This window comes from Pinus tabuliformis, chromosome J (assembly GCF_031772625.1).
Source record: "Pinus tabuliformis cultivar Carrire ecotype Pingquan chromosome J, CPIR1, whole genome shotgun sequence".
Classification (NCBI taxonomy): domain Eukaryota; kingdom Viridiplantae; phylum Streptophyta; class Pinopsida; order Pinales; family Pinaceae; genus Pinus; species Pinus tabuliformis.
In genome coordinates, this window is record NC_142295.1 from 489,946,171 (window position 1) to 489,968,387 (window position 22,217).

A 22,217-nucleotide genomic window follows, 5' to 3' on the forward strand; every position below is an offset into this window, starting at 1 on the left:
TTTAGTTATCACTTAACTCAAGGGCAGATGTGAGATATATTTATCAAAATATAAATTTGAATATTAATACAAATGTGTTTAAAATTTTATTTTAAGAAAAATTTTCAAATTTTGGGATGGGAATTCATGCAATACATTCTTTTTTGCAAAAAATGTTTAGAACCAAATGTCATATGTCTTTCTTTCTTTTTTTCAAAGGAAAAAAGCATAACTTATTTATATAAATAAATAAAATTTCATTTTGTAAATACACAAACAAAGTGTGTATTCATGCAATATCTACCCATATCCATGTATTGGACACAAAAAGAAACCAGCTCTCCCATAAAAAAACATACATCTATACATCATTTGACCCAAGGGGTCCACACAAAAAAATATGAGAATTATAATTTAAAATCAAAATATATTTCTGAAATTACTATAGCATCATTATCAACAAATCAACATCAACCTATAGAATATGAAGATAAAAAACACAGATGAAAAAGAGCCTATAATTATGCTTGTTTAGGTTGTCCATGAAAGGACTATGAAATAACCTATAGTGTTCATCATTTAAGACCTCCTCAATGTACCAAAGGCCCCATTCCAACTAAATTACTTTCTTTAAAAGATTTTCTACATCACTGTTTCACTCCCTCTTCCTCTAAATATGAGTGCACAAAAAATAAACATAAAAAAGCTTTATCCTTTATAAATTATCAAATTTTTGATTAAGTTGCAAGCAGTAACATTGTTGAATATCATTGACCCAATTTATAACTAGCAAGGAATCACTTAACACTTAAAGTTGATGGCAATCCTTATCACAAGCAAAATCCATTAATGAGTGATGAGATTATAGTTCTTCCAAATATTTTGAACCCCTTCCAAGTCTCATATTGACTTTAAAATAGTGTTTATATGATAAATAAATAATAGAGCCGCCACTACATGAGAAATTTCCCTCTTGCTCAACCCTATAAAAGAACCCCATGGAAAAGATTTGTTAGTTTCCTATAGAATCTTGATCCTATTCCAGGAAGGGATAGAAGGTTGTTGAAAATGAGAAAGAATGGGGAAAACTTCAATAGCCACTCAATCTAGGGAGTGCTAGTTATGAAAAATTTCCCCTTGATAGATAAACACCCCAATAGATAAGAAAAGGACAAAATGATGGTTAGATCCATCCCACAAGCATTTAAAATAGATACTTATAGATCTTTCTAAAACTCCCTTAGGAATGCAAGTGACTAAAATCCAAAACACAAGAATAGCATCTAGGATTGATTTCACCAAAACTAGTCTCTTTGCCCTTGACTACCACCTTAGCCTCCAACTAGTTAGTCTTTTTTCCCAAAGTCCAAATGACTCAATATATATATATATATATATATAACATCATCTTAATCTTCAAAATTATGTTCATAGTCATTGCTGATATATATAGCATCATCTTGATCTTCATAATTATGTTCATCATCATTACCGCCCTGCTCATCATCAGTGGTTTCTTCTTCCTCATCACAATCATGATTATCATCATCCCATGGAATTCCACATTCATATCAAAATTCATGACCGCACCTGAAAATAAACAAAACTTAATATTAGAACATAAAAACCTATATAAAAAAATAAAATACATAAGCACTTTCTTATTACATTATGATTAAATTCTTATAAACAAAAACTCCATTGCTCAGAAACCGTGTACCTGCAAACTATGTTCATGCAACCTTGGGTGCGTTCAATCATATGTTTGCAGTTTGGACACCGCTTCCACTTGTTGTTCTCTGCAAGAAAATTCAACTCTGCATTTACAGCGCCCAACTGAGGAGCATATTCTTGGCAAGATGTCTTTGTGTTCCAAGGAACCCTACACTCAATACAAAACAAGCTGGAGCATTTTTGACATTTTGTTGCTGTTGTTGTTGTTAGAGAAGAATGTGATGGGGAAGAAAAGGGAGAAGGAACTTGTGGGCACTTATTTAATTCCGATAAAGCCATCAAAAATTTCTTTGAATCTGCAACCTTTTCCTCTTCAAACCTTTTCATAAAAATTTCAAACCATTTAGATGACAAAAATTTCTCACAGCCATATTTACTAAGTTTGGAATTACACCAGGGATGTGGGCATTTAGGCACAACGCCATAATCGACCATCTTGGACTCAACGTATCGACCCATACAACCAAGACAATATCTATGATGGAAAAACATATTCTTGTGCATCCCATTCACATTCACATCCTCAAAGCACATCTTGCATTTCTCCTTCATGTCAGTGCCTCCAATTATTGTCACCTCCACTTGATAATCAGCAGGTCTCAAATTTATCTCAGCGCCTGAATTATCACTAACATCACCACCGGTTATGCTACTGGTTTCGGGCTGGTCACTACCCACTGCTCGGAATGTTATATCCATGTCGAAATTCTGTAATGTTGGTTGACGACCTGTGTGAAGGAAATTGAATTTACAAGTCGAAATCGAAATCAAATATATATTTGTAGCAGAGCATAGGTATATCACGCCTGCCGGCCGACTTAGAAGCTGCTTACGTTCATCATATGTCCAACAAATTAGCACGTTCTCCATGTTAATATGGTATTTTGGGGCCTTCCACACGCAAAGTGGCAATGATGGTGTTATTTTCTCTTATCCTCATTTTTATCCGGAAATTTTATTGTTTTTCTTCCGAATTATTATTGTTTTTTTCTTCTCTCAACCGTTGTTTTTGATTTGTTTTTAAACTTAGCGTGCTAGTTTTCAACACACATTTCATTGATTTTCTTTTATTTATTCTTAAACTTAATGTACTAGTTTTGAACACAAGTTTCATTGATTTTCTTCAAGTTCAATAATATTACTTGGTTATTTATGATTATAAATTCCATCTATTTGAGGAATTAATAAATTTTCCCTAAATTTAGAATATTTTTAGCCAAATAAACATATACATCACTCAAGTCACACTTATGCTTATTGAAAATTTCTATAAAGACTTGAGCATTCCACAGTTGATCATTGCATAATTTTAACGCACATCATTAAAAAAGTTTGGGAGAAAAAGGAAGAAGTCTTTTGTTGCTTTGTTGATTTCAGAAAAGTTTTTGACTCGGTTCCTAGGGATAAAATTTGGCAAAGAATGGAGGAACTTGGGGTTCCTAAACATTTGAGAGCAGTATGCATAGGTTGTATGAAGAGGTGAAAATCAAAATTAGAACTTCAGGAGGCATTTCTGAAAGTTTTAGAAGCGATATCGGCGTCAAGCAAGGTTGCCCATTGTCTCCTACCCTTTTTGGTTTATATATCGATAAGCTTGAGGAGTGGTTAAATTCGCAAGGGGGTGATGGTATCTATTTGTGCAAGTTTGTTATAAGGCTTCTTTTGTATGCATATGACTTTATTTTGATTGCTAAATCGGCTCTTGGTTTGCAAGAGCACTTACTATACCTTTAGCATTTTTGTAGAAGTGTGGGGATGCAAGTCAAGATCAGCGAAACGAAAGTAGTGGTCTTATCTAAGAAAAGAAAACATTAACAGCGTAAGTTCTACTTTGAAGGCAACATTCTCGAAGAAGTTGTGGATTACAAATACCTTGGAATTGACTTCAACAAAAATCTAAGCTGGAATGGTTGTAGAAAGAAAAGAACTTTGTGGGGTTGGAAAGCATTTTATGCTTTTCAAAATAAGTGTAGAGAGGCAGAGTTATGGGACTGGAAGACCAGTCAAACTCTTTTTGGGCTTCTAGTGATTCCGGTGATTCTCTATGGTTGTGAACTTTGGGCTAGTAGTACCTCCGACATGCAGTGGAGACAAATTGAGAAAATTCAGAAGCGTTTGATTAGAAACAAATTTAAGATTAAAACTGCAGTTCCTTATGATATCTTTTTAAGTGAGACAAGGACTGCTCCTATTGAAGCAATTGCTATGGTGTGAGTCATAAGGTATTTAAAAAAAATTGAGCAAATGGAAGAGGGTAGATGGCCTAAGGTTGTCTTGAATGATAGATTATGCAAGAGAAAAAAAACTTGGATGCAACAAAATAACAAAATGGTTTAGTAAATGGAGTATTTGCTTGAACGCGTGTCCCATAAACAGTAAAGAGATAAAATCTTTTGTTATGGAAAAGTTCCACAAATGTGCTTGGGATAAGGAGCGAGGAAGAAAGAAAAATTACTATATTGAAGTGTTTAATCCCTCTCATAATCATCAACCAAAAGCATAGATAGAGGCTAGTATCTCTTGGAGAGCCAAAATTCTTATTGCTCAGTTAAGGAATAATTCACATCAACTTCATTGTGAAATAGGGCACTGGAAAAAGCCAAAGGATGTGTGGGAGGAAAGGGTATGCATTTTTTGTTCTTCTGGAAAAGTGGAAACAGAAAAACATTTCATTTTAGAATGTGAGGCCTTCAAAGACAACATGAAAAGTTATGCAGATACACTCGCAGCTAGCTCTTGGGATAATCTATTTAACGATGGGTTTGTCGAGAAGCTGGGAGCATATATTGTGAAGCTTCACAGAAAAAGGGCCAAATACATCAAGTAGATGAAGAAGCAATCTGTCCCATAGGCTATCTTTAGCCTCGTGGACATTAAAATAATTTCTTTCTTCTTTCAATATTCTATATAAACAAGCTCTTATATTTTATGGTGCATCTTACCAATACAAATGACTTGAAAAGGTTGGTGAGTGTGTGAGGGCCTAAACAATATCTCTCGCGTCTTTTTTCCTCAATATGCTAACCATGACATGGATCCCCACTATTCCATTTCTACATGGTGAGGGGATCTCTTGTACATTACTTGGTTAAGCTCATTTTTGTTTTCAATATCATGATCCAAAATGTGCTTAAGGTCTCATGGATGCTAAAGAGAATTGAGTGTCCTCCAAACATTTAAAAAACCCCAATTAGCTAAAAGAAATGCTGCTTTGTTTCCATATCTCTTGACATTGGAAAGAATGATATCTTCAAATGAGGGAAGATGTTAGGAAACCAACTCGCAAAAAAATAGAAAAGATAGATCAATGCCTTAGAAATAAGCCTCTTCGAAGGGGCAACCTCCTTTACATTACACAAATCAACAATTCTTGGATGATACAAATTACAAGACCTCCTTTCTATATATAGGAGTCTAAGGGTTCATAATATAATCAGATCCGATATAACAATAATAATGTAAGGGCACAACAATAACAATAGTGGGTTTCTACGGGGCATAATAATAACAATATGGAGACTACATGGGCACATCAATATAATAAGGGGGTTGTACTAATAACAATAAGGGGTTACACTAGTAGTATAAGGACCTAACATGCCCCTCTCCTTCAAAAAGTGTTGTCCTCAATGCTTGAGTAATTCTGGATGATTCTGTATAAAATTATCATCCTCCCATGTGGAATCTTCAGTAGGTAATTTCTTTCACTTGATGAGATACTCTGAAATTGATAGATTTCGTCGCTGTCGATTTCTTGTTTCTGTGGTTGCTTCAGGTCCTAATATGATTTTTATTTTCTCGTCAAATTTTGACAATATTATTTGAACTGGGATCTTCTGCAACTTTTGAATGAGTGGCCACACTTCTTCATCATTCTTCCATTCATCCCTTACTTCATTTATCCAATCTGGTTGGATAATAGAAATAACACAAAACAATGCTTCCACATCCTCATCCTTTCTTGAGAGTGCATCTACAACAACATTTTTCTTCCATTTTTTGTAGATGATTTCAAAGTCATAACCCAAAATCTTTGTGACCCATTTTTGTTGCTCTTCAGAGGATAATATTTGCTCTAAAAAGCATTTAAGACTATCATGATCCATTTTTACCTTGAAGTGTCTTCCCATTAGGTAGGGTCGCCATTTCTTAAGTGGATGTAGTATTGCCAACATTTCCTTCTCATAAATAGATTTGTGTAAATACTTTCCTTTGATTGGACGACTTTTGAAAGCAATGGGTCTTTCATCTTGAATTAAAACAGCACCAATTCCATTTCCTAAAGCATCAAATTCCACAATAAAGGTTCATGTGAAGTCTGGTGTAGCTAAGACCAGTGCTTGGAACCTTGCTTCCTTGAGATGTTCGAAGGCCTTTGTTGCTTATGGAGTCCATGAAAATGCATCTTTTTCCAATAATGTTGTTAGAGGTGTTGTTATTCCCCCATAATCCTTAACAAACTTGCGATAATACCCTGTCAACCTGAGAAATCCTTGTTGATGCTTTATGGATGTGGGGATTTTCCATTCCTTAATGGCTTTAATTTTGTTAGGGTCTACCTTAACACCTTCATGAGATATAATATGACCCAGATATTCCACCTCTTGTACTCCAAAGTAACATTTGGAGCTTTTTGCATATAATTTTTTCTCCTCCAATAGTTTCAACACCCTGTCAACATGTTGAACATGATCCTTCCAAGACTTGCTATAGATTATTATATCATCAAAAAACACTAACACAAATTTTCCAAGGAAGGGTTTGAAAACGGAATTCATCGAACCTTGAAATGTATAAGGTGAATTGGTAAGGCCAAACAGCATGACCAAAAATGAATAATGACCCTCATGAGTTCTAAATGTTTTTTTTCAGAATGTATTCAGTTTTCATTCTGATTTGATGATATCCTGAACGAAGGTCCAACTTGGTGAAGTAAATTGATCCATGCAATTCATCCAATAATTCATCAATGTTAAGAATGGGAAATTTATCTTTAATAGTGAGATTTTTGAGCTCCATATAATGTGGAAACATGCACCATGATCCATCCTTCTTGTGCACCAATACTACTAGAGCAGAGAAAGAGCTTTGACTAGGTTGAACTATACCAGCCTCTAGCATTTCTGCAACCATACGTTCAATTTCACTCTTTTGTGCATAGGGATATCTGTACGACTTGATGTTTGGAGGAACACTTCCCGGAATCAAATGAATAGCATGATTGTTGTGGGGGAAAGTATCCAACTCGGAATGACCCTAACCCACTCTAAGGGTGACAGTTCCTTAGCAACATCTGAAAGCAAAGCTATCTAAAGTTTCTTCTTTATGACATGCAAGAGATAAAAAGGATAGATCCACTTACCGATGTCTAGTGCAAATGGTCGATCCTGTCTCCTTTGTTTGCCGCTTGCTCCCAGCTCCAAGTCTTTTCACGGGCCCAGCTACACGAGATCCTGCAAATAAGACAAGAAAAGGAAACTACAAGAAGAATGCATGCATAAATGATTCAAGGATTAGCATAAATCAAAGACGCAAGTAAGACAATACATCATTGAAACACATGCGAATAGAAGAACCTCAAATGCTTTATTAATATATGGAAGTAAGGTTCAGGCGGTGATACAACCATGCGAGGTCCAATCCAGCATCACCTTCCCGACGGAGAGAAATCTCTTCTTCACCTCCCTCAAGCAATCACCCAATGCTCACAACTGTAAACCAACAGCAATTCTTTGCGCTAAATTCCGGCCTTTAGATCCCATGGGATGAGATCCTTATATAGAGTTTTGGAGTGAAGGCAAGTCATGTTGATGTGTGACTTGCTGTGCTCTTCAACTCCAGTTGTTCTTCAGTCCTTCACTTGGAGTTTCTACCTTCCATTTGGAGTTCTAGAAGCTCTTAACTCATTATTAGGCGAATCTTTTGACACATGCCTTTCTGGAAGCTTCCTGGGCACTGGCACTTTGAGAAAAAGATTCCTCCACATGTCCAGTTACGCCCAACGCAGGTAGCCTTTGTCCTACCTGCTTTGCAACGCAGGTAGCCTTTGTTGCACCTGCTATGCAACGCAGGTACCCTTTGGAGCAGCTGCTTTGATTCAAAATTGACCTGTTTTGAGTGTTTTTTCAGTGGAAGACTGATTTGCAGAGCTATGGTTTGCTGACCTTGTTCCTCTAAGGGTAAGAACAACATGTTTGAGGACTTTGGATCCCTCAGATTATTGACATTTCATGCTCCATGTTGTGAGGCACAAAAATGTCTATAACAGTTGCCCCCTAAAGTATGAGGTCGTTTATCGGGTGAAATGCTTTATTAGGAGGATCCGAAGTTCATTCAATCGTCGGGAGGTGACCTGTAACAAAATACAATACAATACATTATCTTTTCATACTTTCTTTTCATGATCTAGCTGAGGCGGGCATTTCCCATGCTCAGCTTTATAAATACATTTGCCGTACATAAACAGACGATCGTCTGATAAGAGACGGATAATTCTCTGCTTTTAATTATCATCCTTTCAGTAGGATAATCATCTGCTGCACATGTCTATGTTTTTATCTCCTGAATATATATCGCAGCCTGGATGGATGAAACTAGATCCGGGGTCTTCAAACTTCCGATCTTCACACTAAGTACAAGTCGATCCATGTGAGAATTTCTTGAAGTCGAACATGGAAAGACATCGCTTGATTACCAGTCAATAATGTAAACTGTTAACAAGCGCGAGAGGAATCACCGATAATGATGATGACCCTCAAGGTACTGCAGCACAATTCACGTGGCGTGAATATAGGATCTGACGTCGAACACCACGCAAAGTCCCCCGGTCGAAGGTCATTAATGTATACCTATCGCCGGAAGTGAGAAACTTGCCATTGAGGCATGCAAGCTTCAAAGTACTGAGGGGGTGTTCCTAGATCAACTTCTTGGATAGTGAGCTAATGTCGACAAGAAGCGATCCGTCAAAGGAGGGCCTTAATGAATCCCACATCAGTGACACGGAATGGAGCTGGTGATGATGGTGAAAACGATCTGTGAAATATGATTCAGGGTGGCGGTCATGGAAGGATGAAAGATGATGTATGGTAGTGGATGGGACCCGGTTGACACTTTCTGAATGACATCTCTTGAACATATAACGACACTGATGAGATGGATCGGTAGCATTACCCCATGTATGGATGGTATGGCGAGACCATGGTGAAGGGACCGGTGAATGATAATAACCCAACCCGATATTTACGGAGGCAAAAGTGTCATGTTCAAGAGCGACTTGCTACCATTAAGCTTTGAGGTTCTTCCCAATTTTTCCCCAGTCATTTCTGACCAATACCTCTTTATTTTTGACAAGCTTGAGGAGGATAACATATGCTTGATTTATAACCTGCCCTTCGGGCAAGCCCATCGCTATGTTTTTAATGAGCCTAGCGATAGGGAAACTCGTTCTCGTCTATAGACAAGTTTGTCGCTTATCACCCCTTTTTAACGAGCCCAGCGACAAAGACAGCTCGGTCCTTTTCATTTTTAGAGAGTCTGAAAAGGGTACATAAAGTGGACTCCAAAGGTCCTTTTTCGTCATCTAATCCCTTAAGTCCGAAAAAGTATAAAACAATACAGAAGGGATGAATGTTCGATAGCTTTATCGAGCCGAACTAGACAAGCGCTCGATCTTTTTGTGCAATAATCCCTCAGGTCCAAAAAGATTAAAATCTAGAGGAGGGATAGCTCTTCCGGTCCTTTTAACGAGCTGGAAGGCCAAAAACTCGGCAAACTTTTCATATTTTACGAGTCAGTGAAAAGAGCTCGAAGAAGACTCGTCTTTTGAGGAACGAGTGATAAACAGGGATAGCAGCAGATTCCAGGTACAGGTTGGAATTTTCCAATCACGGCAGTATTACAAGGATGGCTAGGTGAAATCACTCTTCGCAGCTGTTCCTCAAAATGGGTAAACAATCAAGTGGATGTGAATGATCGGCCAAATGAAAAATGGAGGTGACGGTGCACAAACACGACCAAGGCTTTTATGGCTGATGAATTTACGGTCTCAAATGGTTATTTACCGGTTCATTTTTTCTGAATGAGCTTGAACACTGGGGGAAGCCTGCTCACAAGCTTTGTTTATTTTTTAAAGAGCATGAATTTCCGCGTTAAAACTGCTCGGATCTTGCGTTTATTTTTTAACGAGCATGAACTTTGCCAAAACTGCTCGTATCTTGCGTTTATTTTTTAACGAGCATGAACTTTGCCAAAACTGCTCGTATCTTGCGTTTATTTTTTAACGAGCATGAACTTTGCCAAAACTGCTCGTATCTTGCGTTTATTTTTTAACGAGCATGAACTTTGCCAAAACTGCTCGTTTTTACCAGTCATAAAGTAGTAAGGTCTCATGGAAGATCCCTATTTTTTAAAGAGCTTCATCTCCCTACGCTTTGCTCCATATCCTCTCTTTATGCAAGTTGGGTATCAGCCTATCCTACGGGTTAGAGGGGTTAGTCCTACCTAAAACTAAAAAGCCGCCCGAGCTCGCATTCCAAGAGGTTTGCATGCCCCCAGGTGTAAGTCTAATTTCAAGGCTACCCCTACTTTTTGTCAAAAATCCCTGTTTTCAACAGGTGAGGCTTACCTCTTTCAGGTTACCCAAAGATTGTCCTGCTAATTCTTTCAAACAGAGACTTTCTTCGGCGATGTCTATCATTAGGTTACACAAAGATAGTTACAATCTGTTGCAGCAAATAGCATCTCTTTCTTTGGGGGCTGCCCCTACTTATCCTTTAAAACATTTGTTTCAATGGGTGAGGCTGGCCTTTTACCCAAAGACGGTACCTACTTGCTGCCGCAAACGGATCCCCTTCTTTGGTAGAGACTACATATTTAGACAAAGGTGGATGACGATGCTCTGCCACACACTTAACTTTAACAAAAGAATCTTTTTCTAGAACAACCCCACTCCTAACAGCCCCTTCTTCCGCATGAGAGCTCTTCATGGCTCTTCTGTTTTACGAAGAAGAAGGAGGGGACGGGGTACGGACTAGTCATATTCTCCCGCGGAAATTCTACTTTACACCCAAGGTTTCTTCTGCCTCCAGAGCAGACCAGGATGCATGCCCCCTGGGTTCCGGCCTTACTTTCTCGAATCACTCGCGCTCATCAGGAAGAAGAACCGGAGGTAGAGACCTTTCTTGATCACATAGACCATTGAGGATAGGTATGTGACCACTTGCGATGCGTGATCCCGGAAGTGAAAGTTGGTCTACGAGCTTGACCATCCTTCCTTCGTATGGAAAACACATTATTCGAAAGAGCGAGGAGACTATTGCTTCCATGCAATATATGTAGTCTCGTCCAAGGAGTAAGTTATAATCCAAGGGTACTTGGACGACCATCAAATTCATCTTGACAGCCTTCCCTTTTAGTGCAATAGGCACATTAGGTAGAATCCCTAATGGTCGACTGGTTCCTCTGTCAAAACCCGAGAGATTTCTTGTCTCAGGCAAAAGCGCCGAGCAACCCAGTGCTTTCCAAGTAGTAGAGGACAGGATACTCACAGATGCCCCTTCATCGATGATAGTTCCAGCCATCACCATTTTGTATATTTGGACTATAATTCTAAACGGTATACTGGCTGGTAACCGGGGTTTGCCTAGTTGGTTCCAATCAAAGGACACAACTAGGTTGCTCGGTGGTGGGACCGAATATACGGCCGGATATGATCCTGACGACGCTCCTTCCTGCGATAAAGGAGTGGGCACATTGCCCTGATGTTCATCAGAATCGGTGTTGACGAAGAGGACCTGGACGGTGTCATCCTTACTCTCTTCGGTAGGGGTGTCAACTGAAGATGAATCCTCAGTGACTGTGGTATGTGAAGATGAAACTTCTAAAGGGAGAACCGGGTCAACTGCCGTTTCGACCTTTGGACTTTCGTCCGGTCCGGATTCAGTAGGTTCACTTTCAGCGACTAACACTTCAGCTGGCCCTATGAGTGGGGCAGCTGTATTTTCGACCAACGAAGGACTTGGCGCGAGTTTTTGATATCCAGGAGGAAGTAGCACCGGTGCCACCGGTTGATCTTCCAAAACTCTCTTTGCTTCATCTAAAAAGGGACAACGGCGAAGGGTGTGATTGCCTTCACACAGTTCGCAGGGGGATCTCAATCCCTTTCGTTGTCTAGAACCTTCACTTTCGCTGGTCGACGGTAAGCATTCAACCTGGTTGTCAGAGGTTGACGCTTCCGAATCGTGCAAACGAGGGGACCAGTCCCTTAGTATCCGGGGAATACTGGGACAATCTCTGTGGAAGTGGTTCCCTCTACATATGACACATGGCGATTTGGGCGCGGTCCGTGCTGCGCGTGGGTTTTCGTTAGATACCTTCTACTTGCCCCCAGGCGCCTTTGGCTCCTTCTGCTTCTTTTCTTTCTTTTTCTTTTCCTTCTTCTTTTCTATGGGAGCTGCACTTTTGGCGGCTTGACCTCTCGAAGAAGAAGGATCAGAGGAAGGCGTATAAGAAGTGGAAGGTTGGAGGGTAGCTCTAGACGGGTCTAACTGTCGACTCGACTGTTCAGGAACTGTGGTGGTCTGAACTACAGCAGTTGAGAATAGCCAAACTGGCAGGCCAATCGTCAGTCCTGGAAGCGACAATGTGGCCATGTGGGGCGCACCAACTTCTCCCCAAGGGGAGAAAGGGCTAGGGTTCCCATCATGTGGAATCCCTTGGTCGGTGCGTTCCATGTTCTCAACCTTAAGATCAACGTAGGAATCAGGGGTGATTATGTTCCGTTTAGAATGAATTTTATTATGACGACGCTTTAGACACAACTTGCTTTTTCACTTTTTAAGAGTCGATAAAAAGCTAAAGATGACTCTAGTCTCCTTCGATGTATTAACGAGCCCGAAGTGACAAATTCTCGGATGGACTTTTTCAGTTATAGAGTTTGAAAAAGGCCAAAAGAAACTACTCTGGAGTTCTAGGCAAGGGTGTGCCAAACCTTTCGCGAAACCACAGAATACGTTTTACGGTACGAGTGGTCGATCTTCGTGAATGCTGTGTTCACTGCATCGCGATTAGTAAGGCGGCCGACACGGCTTCCTATGGATAAAGGCTTTGTTCCTATAGGGGTCCCCCAATATACGCGACGGTACGCGGGGGCTCAAGTCCGTATTAGTGCTATCGTCCCTCAGGAGGAATCACCCACCTTCGTAGAGATCGACAGTCACTATGTTTAACGACGCCGGTTCACGTCTCTACCTAGACCTCTACTGTGTTTCGTTATGTTTCAAAGCGTTGTTAGATAAATTCAGTTCTTTTTAGGTTGATCTTGCTTAGCAGTTTGCCTTTATGGATCACCACGTGATGTATATACAACTCCTAAATGCAGTCTAAGAATGATAAGCAAGCTTTTTTCAATTCTTTCAACTTATGAAAACCTTAACTACTGAAGGAAAAGAAAGACATCATCTTTTCAAACAGATCATGGAGCACACACTAATGCACTTTCCCTAAATCGACATGCAAACTGTCAAAATGCACATGCACAATGCAAGTATTTCTTTTCTTCTTCCTTAATGTTGATGATTACAAAAAGAAAGTTGTTGTATAATTTCGAATTCGATTTCAAGCGTAAGCAAACAAGTTTTGTCCAATAATCAAAAGAACACCTTAAGATTCGCTCGTTTCAACACAAGAAATAATGAAATTCGAACCATATAACGAAAGCAAATGCTCAAGCAGCTATGAACAGCAATAAACTAGCTCTTAGAATCGTAACGACTCTTTCTCACAGGTCTAGATCCAAGAGGTCATAGCAAGACTAGTTCGCTTTCGCTATGGGAAACAGTGAATGACAATAAGAAATACAATAAGAACAATCACGGTTTCAACATACAACTGAGGCGGAATGAAGGCAAAGAGAAGTGGTTTCAGCTGGGTATACAGGTTGACAGCAGGCTGCAAAAACAATATTGAAAACTGGGCAACAGACAGTGGGGAACCCCAGTTGCACAAGGCAAAACTGGATCAGCGCAGGTACTGCACTGTCAAACAGGGATGCAGCGCAGGTAGCCCCTTCAGGACCTGCGTTGCAGTGCAGGTAGCCTTTGTTGCAGCTGCACTGAACGAGACAACTCTCGTCCTTCCCAGATTCCGGGTCACAGTTTGCTCAAAAATCAACGGTTTTTGCTCAAATCAGAGGCTATCAGTCAAGTATACTCTAGAGGATGATTAAGGAAGATGAACACTATCACAGAGAGCAAAAGAGTCCTTGTGGATCAGCTCTTCAAATCATGAACATGCCCAGCACTGGGCTAGAGTAGCTGCCCTCTACTTTGCATTCGAAGGACTCGCATGCAGTTCGATTCGGCACCCCCTTTGTTCAAGAGATGAATAGCAAGAATACACAAGCTACCAACAAGACACGATCCCCAGCGGAGTCGCCAGTCTGTTGTGGGGGAAAGTATCCAACTCGGAATGACCCTAACCCACTCTAAGGGTGACAGTTCCTTAGCAACAGCTGAAAGCAAAGCTATCTAAAGTTTCTTCTTTATGACATGCAAGAGATAAAAAGGATAGATCCACTTACCGATGTCTTGCGCAAATGGTCGATCCTGTCTCCTTTGTTTGCCGCTTGCTCCCAGCTCCAAGTCTTTTCACGGGCCCAGCTACACGAGATCCTGCAAATAAGACAAGAAAAGGAAACTACAAGAAGCATGCATGCATAAATGATTCAAGGATTAGCATAAATCAAAGACGCAAGTAAGACAATACATCATTGAAACACATGCGAATAGAAGAACCTCAAATGCTTTATTAATATATGGAAGTAAGGTTCAGGCGATGATACAACCATGCGAGGTCCAATCCAGCATCACCTTCCCGACGGAGAGAAATCTCTTCTTCACCTCCCTCAAGCAATCACCCAATGCTCACAACTGTAAACCAACAACAATTCTTTGCGCTAAATTCCGGCCTTTAGATCCCATGGGATGAGATCCTTATATAGAGTTTTGGAGTGAAGGCAAGTCATGTTGATGTGTGACTTGCTGTGATCTTCAACTCCAGTTGTTCTTCAGTCCTTCACTTGGAGTTTCTACCTTCCATTTGGAGTTCTAGAAGCTCTTAACTCATTATTAGGCGAATCTTTTGATCACATGCCTTTCTGGAAGCTTCCTGGGCACTGGCACTTTGAGAAAAAGATTCCTCCACATGTCCAATTACGCTCAACGTAGGTAGCCTTTGTCCTACCTGCTTTGCAACGCAGGTAGCCTTTGTTGCACCTGCTATGCAATGCAGGTACCCTTTGGAGCAGCTGCTTTGATTCAAAATTGACCTGTTTTGAGTGTTTTTTCAGTGGAAGACTGATTTGCAGAGCTATGGTTTGCTGACCTTGTTCCTCTAAGGGTAAGAACAACATGTTTGAGGACTTTGGATCCCTCAGATTATTGACATTTCATGCTCCATGCTGTGAGGCACAAAAATGTCTATAACAATGATCACGGTAACTGTGGGAGGCCTTTGGGAGTTTCAAATACCTTGGAATGATTGTCCAAGACTTTTTGGATATCTAGAGAAATAGATGATTTCGATGTGGGAACCTCTAACGAACATAATTTTTCAATTACGCCTCACTATTCCTCCTTTAGAAGCTTTGTCATATTGTTAGAGCTTATTATCTTTCCCAGTTTCCCTGCAATACCCCTTAATTCAACTTCCTTTCCTTCCACACAAAATTTCATGAAAAGTTCTTGAAAATTAAAATCTATTGTACCCAAAGATTGTAGCCATTGGACTCGTAGTACAACATCAGCACCACCCATTAGAATGGAAAGCATTGGGTTATTTAATACATATTCCCCCATGGATAACTTGATGTTATGGCACTTTCCAGAGAAATTTATGGTTCCTCCACTGCAATCATCACTTGACACTTTGGTGCTGGGTATAGGAAGCTGTTAAATTCCTTGGCTATCTTACAATTAATAAAATTATGGGTACTGCCTGAATCAATCAACACTATTACCTTTTTCTTCTCGATATGTACTTCTATCTTGATAGTTTGAGGACTGGTGATCCTGGACAATGCATTACAAGATACGGTTGGATTCATTTCTTATTTCTTGATGTGATCTTTCACTTCTTGAACCTTTTTCTTTTTGATATGTCCTTCTATCTGGAGAGTTTGAGAAGTGGTAATTCTTGCAAATGCTTTACAAGATATGGTCGGATTCATTTCTTCTTTCTCTAGGGTTGGTTCTTGGTGTATATCCTCTTCTTTTGATGTTTCTTGATCCTTTTATTCCTCCTCTTCACAATCTATGTAAAATAATTTCTTCTTGGCACACTTATGACCTTTAGTCTATTTGCTATCACAAATGTAACAAAGCCCTCTTTCTCTTTTTTCTTCAAATTTTTGTGGTGTAAAACTTGTAGGTTGTGGGAGGCTAGGAGCAAAAACACTTCCATATTTATAGCTGTGAGTGGTGGGCTTCCTTGTTTCCATAATTTTTCTTTTAATTTTTCTAGCCAACTTGAATGCCTTCTCCAATGAATAAGGTTCCCAAAGATGAACCTCATGTTGAAGGTTATCCTTTAAAGTCCCTATGAAGACATCAATCGTTTGTTTCTCCGGAATATCATTTACCCTTATATTCAATTTTTGAAAGTCATCAATGTGCTCTGCCATTGAACCCTTTTTTTTGAGATTTATCAATTAGCTAAAGAAGGTGTTTCCCTTTGTGTCCTTACAATGTGCTATCATTTCCTCCATGAAAATTGACCATGTAATAAGTGGTTTACGTGAACAAAGACCTTTATACCATAAGTAGATTTGTCTAAATACTTTCCTTTGATTAGACGACTTTTGAAAGCAATGGGTCTTTCATCTTGAATTAAAACAACACCAATTCTATTTCCTAAAGAATCACATTCCACAATAAAGGTTTCTGTGAAGTCTGGTGTAGCTAAGACCAGTGTTTGGCACCTTGCTTCCTTAATATGTTCAAAGGCATTTGTTGCTTATGGAGTCCATGAAAATTCATCTTTCTCCAATAATGTTGTTAGAGGTGTTGTTATTCTCCCATAATTCTTAACAAAGTTGCGATAATACCCTGTCAACTTAAGAAATCCTCGTTGATGCTTTATGGATGTGGGGATTTTCCATTCCTTAATGGCTTTAATTTTGTTAGGGTCTACCTTAACACCTTCATTAGATACAATATGTCCTAGATATTCCACCTCTTGTACTCCAAAGAAACATTTGGAGCTTTTTGCATATAATTGTTTCTCCTCTACTATTTTGAGCACCCAGTCAACATGTTGAACATGATCCTTCCAAGACTTGTTGTAATTCAACACATTTCCTATAGGAGGAGAAGGCATTGGTGGGTTTAATTACTACTCCTTGAAGCCTTGGTTGGACAAATTCTCTAGAATCCCAGTAAAATATGTGGGTTGAGTTACTAGTCCTCGAATCCTTGGTTGGACAAATTGTCTAGAAGCCCTTGAAGGCTTCGATAGAGACCAACTTGATGATGGTTTTGTGATGTCTGACTGTGAGGTGGAATCGCTATTTGATGGGTTGATTTGGATGGCCTCTAGAAGCCCTTAATGGTTTTTTATTGACGTGTTCTATGATATCCCACGTTCATGCTTGGAATATGGCATGGGGGTGAATGACTGAAGATAGATTTGGCTCAGCTATTCTACAGTCGGGTGGAATGTGGAAGTCCCATCCCATGTTTGGATTTTGAATCATCAATATGAGGTTATTTCTCCTTCTATTTCTATGAGTATTATACTGGATTATATGTGGTTTATATGGTTGTGTTTTGATTGGTATTTCTGTTGCTATTATGCTAGTTATATATGTGTTTTATGAAAGTAGCTATGTACAACTCTCATCATGTTTTTACATGTAAATGAATAATCAATGTATCTATGACCTAACGGATGAAATGCCAGTTAATATGTTGAGGTATCACTGTCTCTTAGTGATTCTTAGCGAAGTATGAGACCCCTAAGCTCATATCCATTATTAATTTATTGACACCTATAGATTACATATTCATGATATATTTGACGAAATGCTTGTTTTGGCTAGTAGGGGCCCAGTTAAGGTAATGTTCAAGTGATTGAATTTATATTTCCATTTCCTTGTTATTTTACTATTATGAAGATGTGACTCAATTTTGGGCAGTGACTTGGGCTCTAGGCATGAAAAAGTGGCTTATATCCCTGGGACAATGACACAAAACTGATAAAAAGAATTTGTGGACACTAGCTTGTAGGCCCGTGAGAGCATCCAGAGGTTGCTGGACACATTCATGCAAGGAAAAGTGGAAGCCTGGCACATTTATTTATGAAAATAAAGGAAATTAGGAGAAAAGGAATTTGGTGGGTTGAGTTACTAGTCGTGGAATCCCTAGTTCGAAAAATGATATGGAATCACGGTAAAAGATGTGGGTTGAGTTACTACTCCTAGAAGCCTTGGTTGGAAAAACACTCTAGAAGGCTTGGATAGAGACCAATCTATTGATGGTTTTGTGATGTCTGACCGTGAGGTGGAATCAATGTTTCATGGGTTGAGGTGGATAACATTCGGAAGCCCTGGATAGTTTTTGATTGATGTGTTCTATAAGATCCCACATTCATGCTTAGAATATGGCATGGGGGTTAAAGGCTGAAGAGAGATTTGGCTCAACCATTCTACAGTCAGATGAAACGTGGAAGTACCATCCTGGGTTTGGATTTTGCATCATCAATATGAGGTTATTTGTCCTTGTATTTCTATGAGTATTACACTAGATTATATGTGGTTTATATAGATGTGATTTCATTGGTAATTCTATTTCTATAATGCTAGTTTTATATGTGATTGATGATAGTAGCTATGCATGACTCCCATCATGTTTTTACTTGTAAATGAATAATCAATGTACCTATGACCTTGTGGATGAAACAGAAGTTAATATGTTGATGAATCAATGTCTCTTAGCAATTCTCATCTAACTATGAGACCCCTATGCTCATATTTGTTATTTACACCTATAGATTACATATTCGTGATATGTTTGATGAAATGCCAGTCATGGCTAGTAAGGGTCTAGTCAAGGTCTCATTCAAGTGATTGCATTTATACTGTCATTTCCTTGTTATTTTACTGCTCTGAATATGTGACTCAATTATGGGCAGTGACCTAGGCTATGGGCCTTTAAAAGTGACTCAAATCCTGGGGACGCTGGAACCACATTGATAAAAAGAGTCCTTGGATGCTGGCTTGTAGGCCTGTGAGAGCATCCATAGGTCCATGGAAATTAGCATACCCATAGCATGAGAGCGTCCACAGGTCAAGTAGTCAAAGATGTTAGTGGGACCCAGGGGCTAGTTGACAGAAAGGTTGGGTTGGTTCCTGAGGGTTCTAATAATGATGTTGGATGTATTTATGGTGTGTTTCCATCGGTTCCACTTCCTTAACATGATTGAGGAGGTCGAATCATATCATAGTGGCCTCTCGTCACATGTTTACCCCAGCTGGGTGGTTTCTTGGGTAGATGTGGGAGGAGGGTGTTACAAAGTGATATCATAACATTGTTCACCCCTTAGACTAGATGGGTAGTGTGTTGGTCATGCATTCATGTCAATTCCATGTGTGTCTCTTACACTACCATTCCATGTGCTTGTTGCATTTACATAATTTTGATCATGGTTTTAGTGATGTCAACATGAGGAACTTGATGTTGTTATTGTGGAGTGCATCGTCATGAGTGTATAACTGGTTACATGTTGTTATATGTCTCTTGGTTACACTCTTGTATGTTTGGTTAAGTGTATCATTCTTGTAGGTTTGGTTTCAAGTATCATTTGTATTTTCTTGATTACATGTGTTTATGCATGTGTGTGGTTGTTTACGAATTACTTATGCATGTTAATGTTTGCATGTGGTCAATTGTACAATGATGTAGTGGTTGTTTTCATGCATGAGGTTGTGGTATGTGTTGTTGATAAGGTCATGCATTGATTATTGGACCCTAACTAGAATTATCGGTGCATGGTTATATACTTATGTGTTATGTCTCTATATGCTGCCATAATTATGTTATACATGTATCACACTGATCTTGCAGACATGGTATCCTCCCCGAGATATACTAAGGTATGTTGGCTTATTGTGATTTGGTTTAGTTGACATAATATACCTTTCAAGAAGAAATATGAAATGGCTAGCAAGATGGTAGACTACAAAGACTCTCCCTATGAATGAGAAAAGTAATATGGTGTTGGGAACTCTTTTGATTTGGAAAATACACTAAGAAGCTTAAAGGAAGAAATAAGGAGTTGTAAGGTAGATAATGACCAAATTATACAGGCATGAGAGAAGCTAGTAGATGTAAATGCAGTGATACTTAAACGTTTTTCATATTTGTAGCGAGAGGGACCACTTGGGATCAACCATGAGAGGAGGACAAAACTAATGGGGCATATGGTAGTAGGTCACATGGTGGTCATAAGTCAGATGGTTGTGACACAGTCAGAGATGGCAGATTGTTGAACACTCCAGATAGGATAGGGGATAAATACATGTATCATTCTAGTTATGGTTATGAAAATCACGATGATAGATATCATTATCATCCTTATAGGAGGAGCGATAAGGGGTATTTTCCAGGTGAGTTTAAGAAAGAAAAGCCACCTACATTTGATGGAGATGTGAATAAATCACAGGATGCAGAGGCATGGTTGCTTGGTATGAAGAAGTTATTCAGGCTGCATGATTATTCAAAGAACATGAAAGACAAAGTAGCTACATTTCATCTCAAAGGTAAAGCATACATTTGGTGGGAAGATGTGAAGAATTTCAGAGGTATACATGAGGAAGAATTGACTTGGAGTGAGTTTGAACTGCTATTCAAGAAGAAGTATTTGTCAGGGATATAATTTGATGATAGGGAAAAAAATTCTATGAGCTAAAGATGGGATCTATGACAGATGATGCATACACTAGCAAGTTCTTGGAGCTACTAAGATATGTGCCTTACCTCAAGGAGGAGAAGGCCAAGATTCAGAGTTTTACTAGTGGGTTACCAATGACATTCAAAGATAGGATTGAGTTTCATGAGCATAGATCATTGGAGGAGGAAATTTGAAAATTAAAGCATTGTTATGAAAAATCGAAGTGCAAGTCCAAGACTAAACCGGAATGGAAAGGTAATTCCCAAAACAAAGTAAAATGGGACAAGAAGAGAGTAAGACCACATGATTTAGGTGATAACGAGAATGTTGCACCACCTAAGAGGTTCGATGCATCAAATAGAGGACATGGACATCAATCTAAGGAGAAGAATAAGGATGTAGGATGGAATCCTGTAGAGTGTTGTACTGTGGAAAAGATCATCATAGGAGAGATTGTCCACAAAATCAGGGTAGTAGGCCCCAGATATATAGTGTGCAGGATGCACAAACTTTTGGGGATGTTGTTTAGAGAGTTCCTCGTATTTATGCAACATTGGATAGCAAACAAGTAGACCATCATGCATTTATCATTAAGATGGACAATATGATTTATGATCAAGTTAATTCTATTTTGATTGACCTTGGATCTAATATATCTATGTTAGTCAGGACTTGGTCGATAAGTGTGGTTTGAGTAAGGAATTGCATGAAAATCTTGGTTAGTGTAGTTGGATACATGTACAAAGAAGCAAGTGCATCATTGGATAATAGTTTGTGCATTTGACTTGAATGGTATGCCTATCACAACACATTTGAATGTATTACCATTGGGATCATACAGTATGTTGTTGGGAATTCATTGGTTGTACCTTCATAGAACCAAGGTAGATTGTTATGGAAAAGGTATTGAGTTCTTTGATGACAATGAGGAACCAAGAGTCTTACAGGGTAAGAAGAAAGCCACATCAGCTAGGATGGTAACAACTATGAAAAAAAGAGCAGTCGTAGGAAAGAGTGTGTGTTATTTTCAGTGCACATTTCTAGTGACAAAGGTAAGGAAGTTGAGGATACAGATGTGTTCACTAGGTACCCAGTTTTACAATAGTTCAAGGATGTGTTTTCTGAGGATATTATAGAGTTTCCATCTCACATGGAGGTAGACTTTTCTATTGAGTTGGTTCTAGGGGCAGCTTCAACATCAAAAGCACCTTACAGGATTAGCACACCTGAGTTGGTGGAATTGAAGCTAGAGTTGAAGGAAATGTTGGAAAAAGGATACATTAGGCAAAATGTATCACTATGAGGTGCACCAGTACTGGTTGTGAAGAAGAAAGTGTTGGCATTATGTTTTCTGGTATGACTGTATGTTACAGATGTTGTACTTGATGGCAACTCCAGTGGTAAGGCTCTCAGTTTGTTGAAAATTAAGAAGGACGCAGGCAATCGGTTCAGAAAGTGCGTCCCCGCAGGTATACCATGCAGAACCCGCGTCCAGGGATGCCGGCCAGCCGTTCAGCGGGTGCGTCTACCCAGTGCACACATTTCAAGGCAAAGAAAAGCAC

The 22,217-nt window shown here is 39.2% G+C and overlaps 1 protein-coding gene across 1 annotated transcript; it reads right to left on the reverse strand.

Moving 5' to 3' along the window:
* Positions 1 to 1,441: 1,441 nt before the first annotated feature.
* LOC149227930 (E3 ubiquitin-protein ligase RSL1-like) lies at positions 1,442 to 2,595 on the reverse strand. Its single transcript, XM_089375600.1, has 2 exons — positions 1,700 to 2,595; positions 1,442 to 1,569 (listed from the first exon to the last, which is right to left on the reverse strand). Exons 1-2 carry the CDS (start codon positions 2,581 to 2,583, stop codon positions 1,551 to 1,553), a joined length of 903 nt encoding a protein of 300 aa, XP_089231726.1. The 5' UTR covers positions 2,584 to 2,595; the 3' UTR covers positions 1,442 to 1,550.
* Between the last annotated feature and the right edge of the window lie 19,622 nt (positions 2,596 to 22,217).

What these genes read in the sequence shown, in the direction of transcription:
- LOC149227930 (XM_089375600.1), bottom strand. Translation starts at nt 2,583, where the DNA reads ATGGAGAACGTGCTAATTTGTTGGACATATGATGAACGTAAGCAGCTT.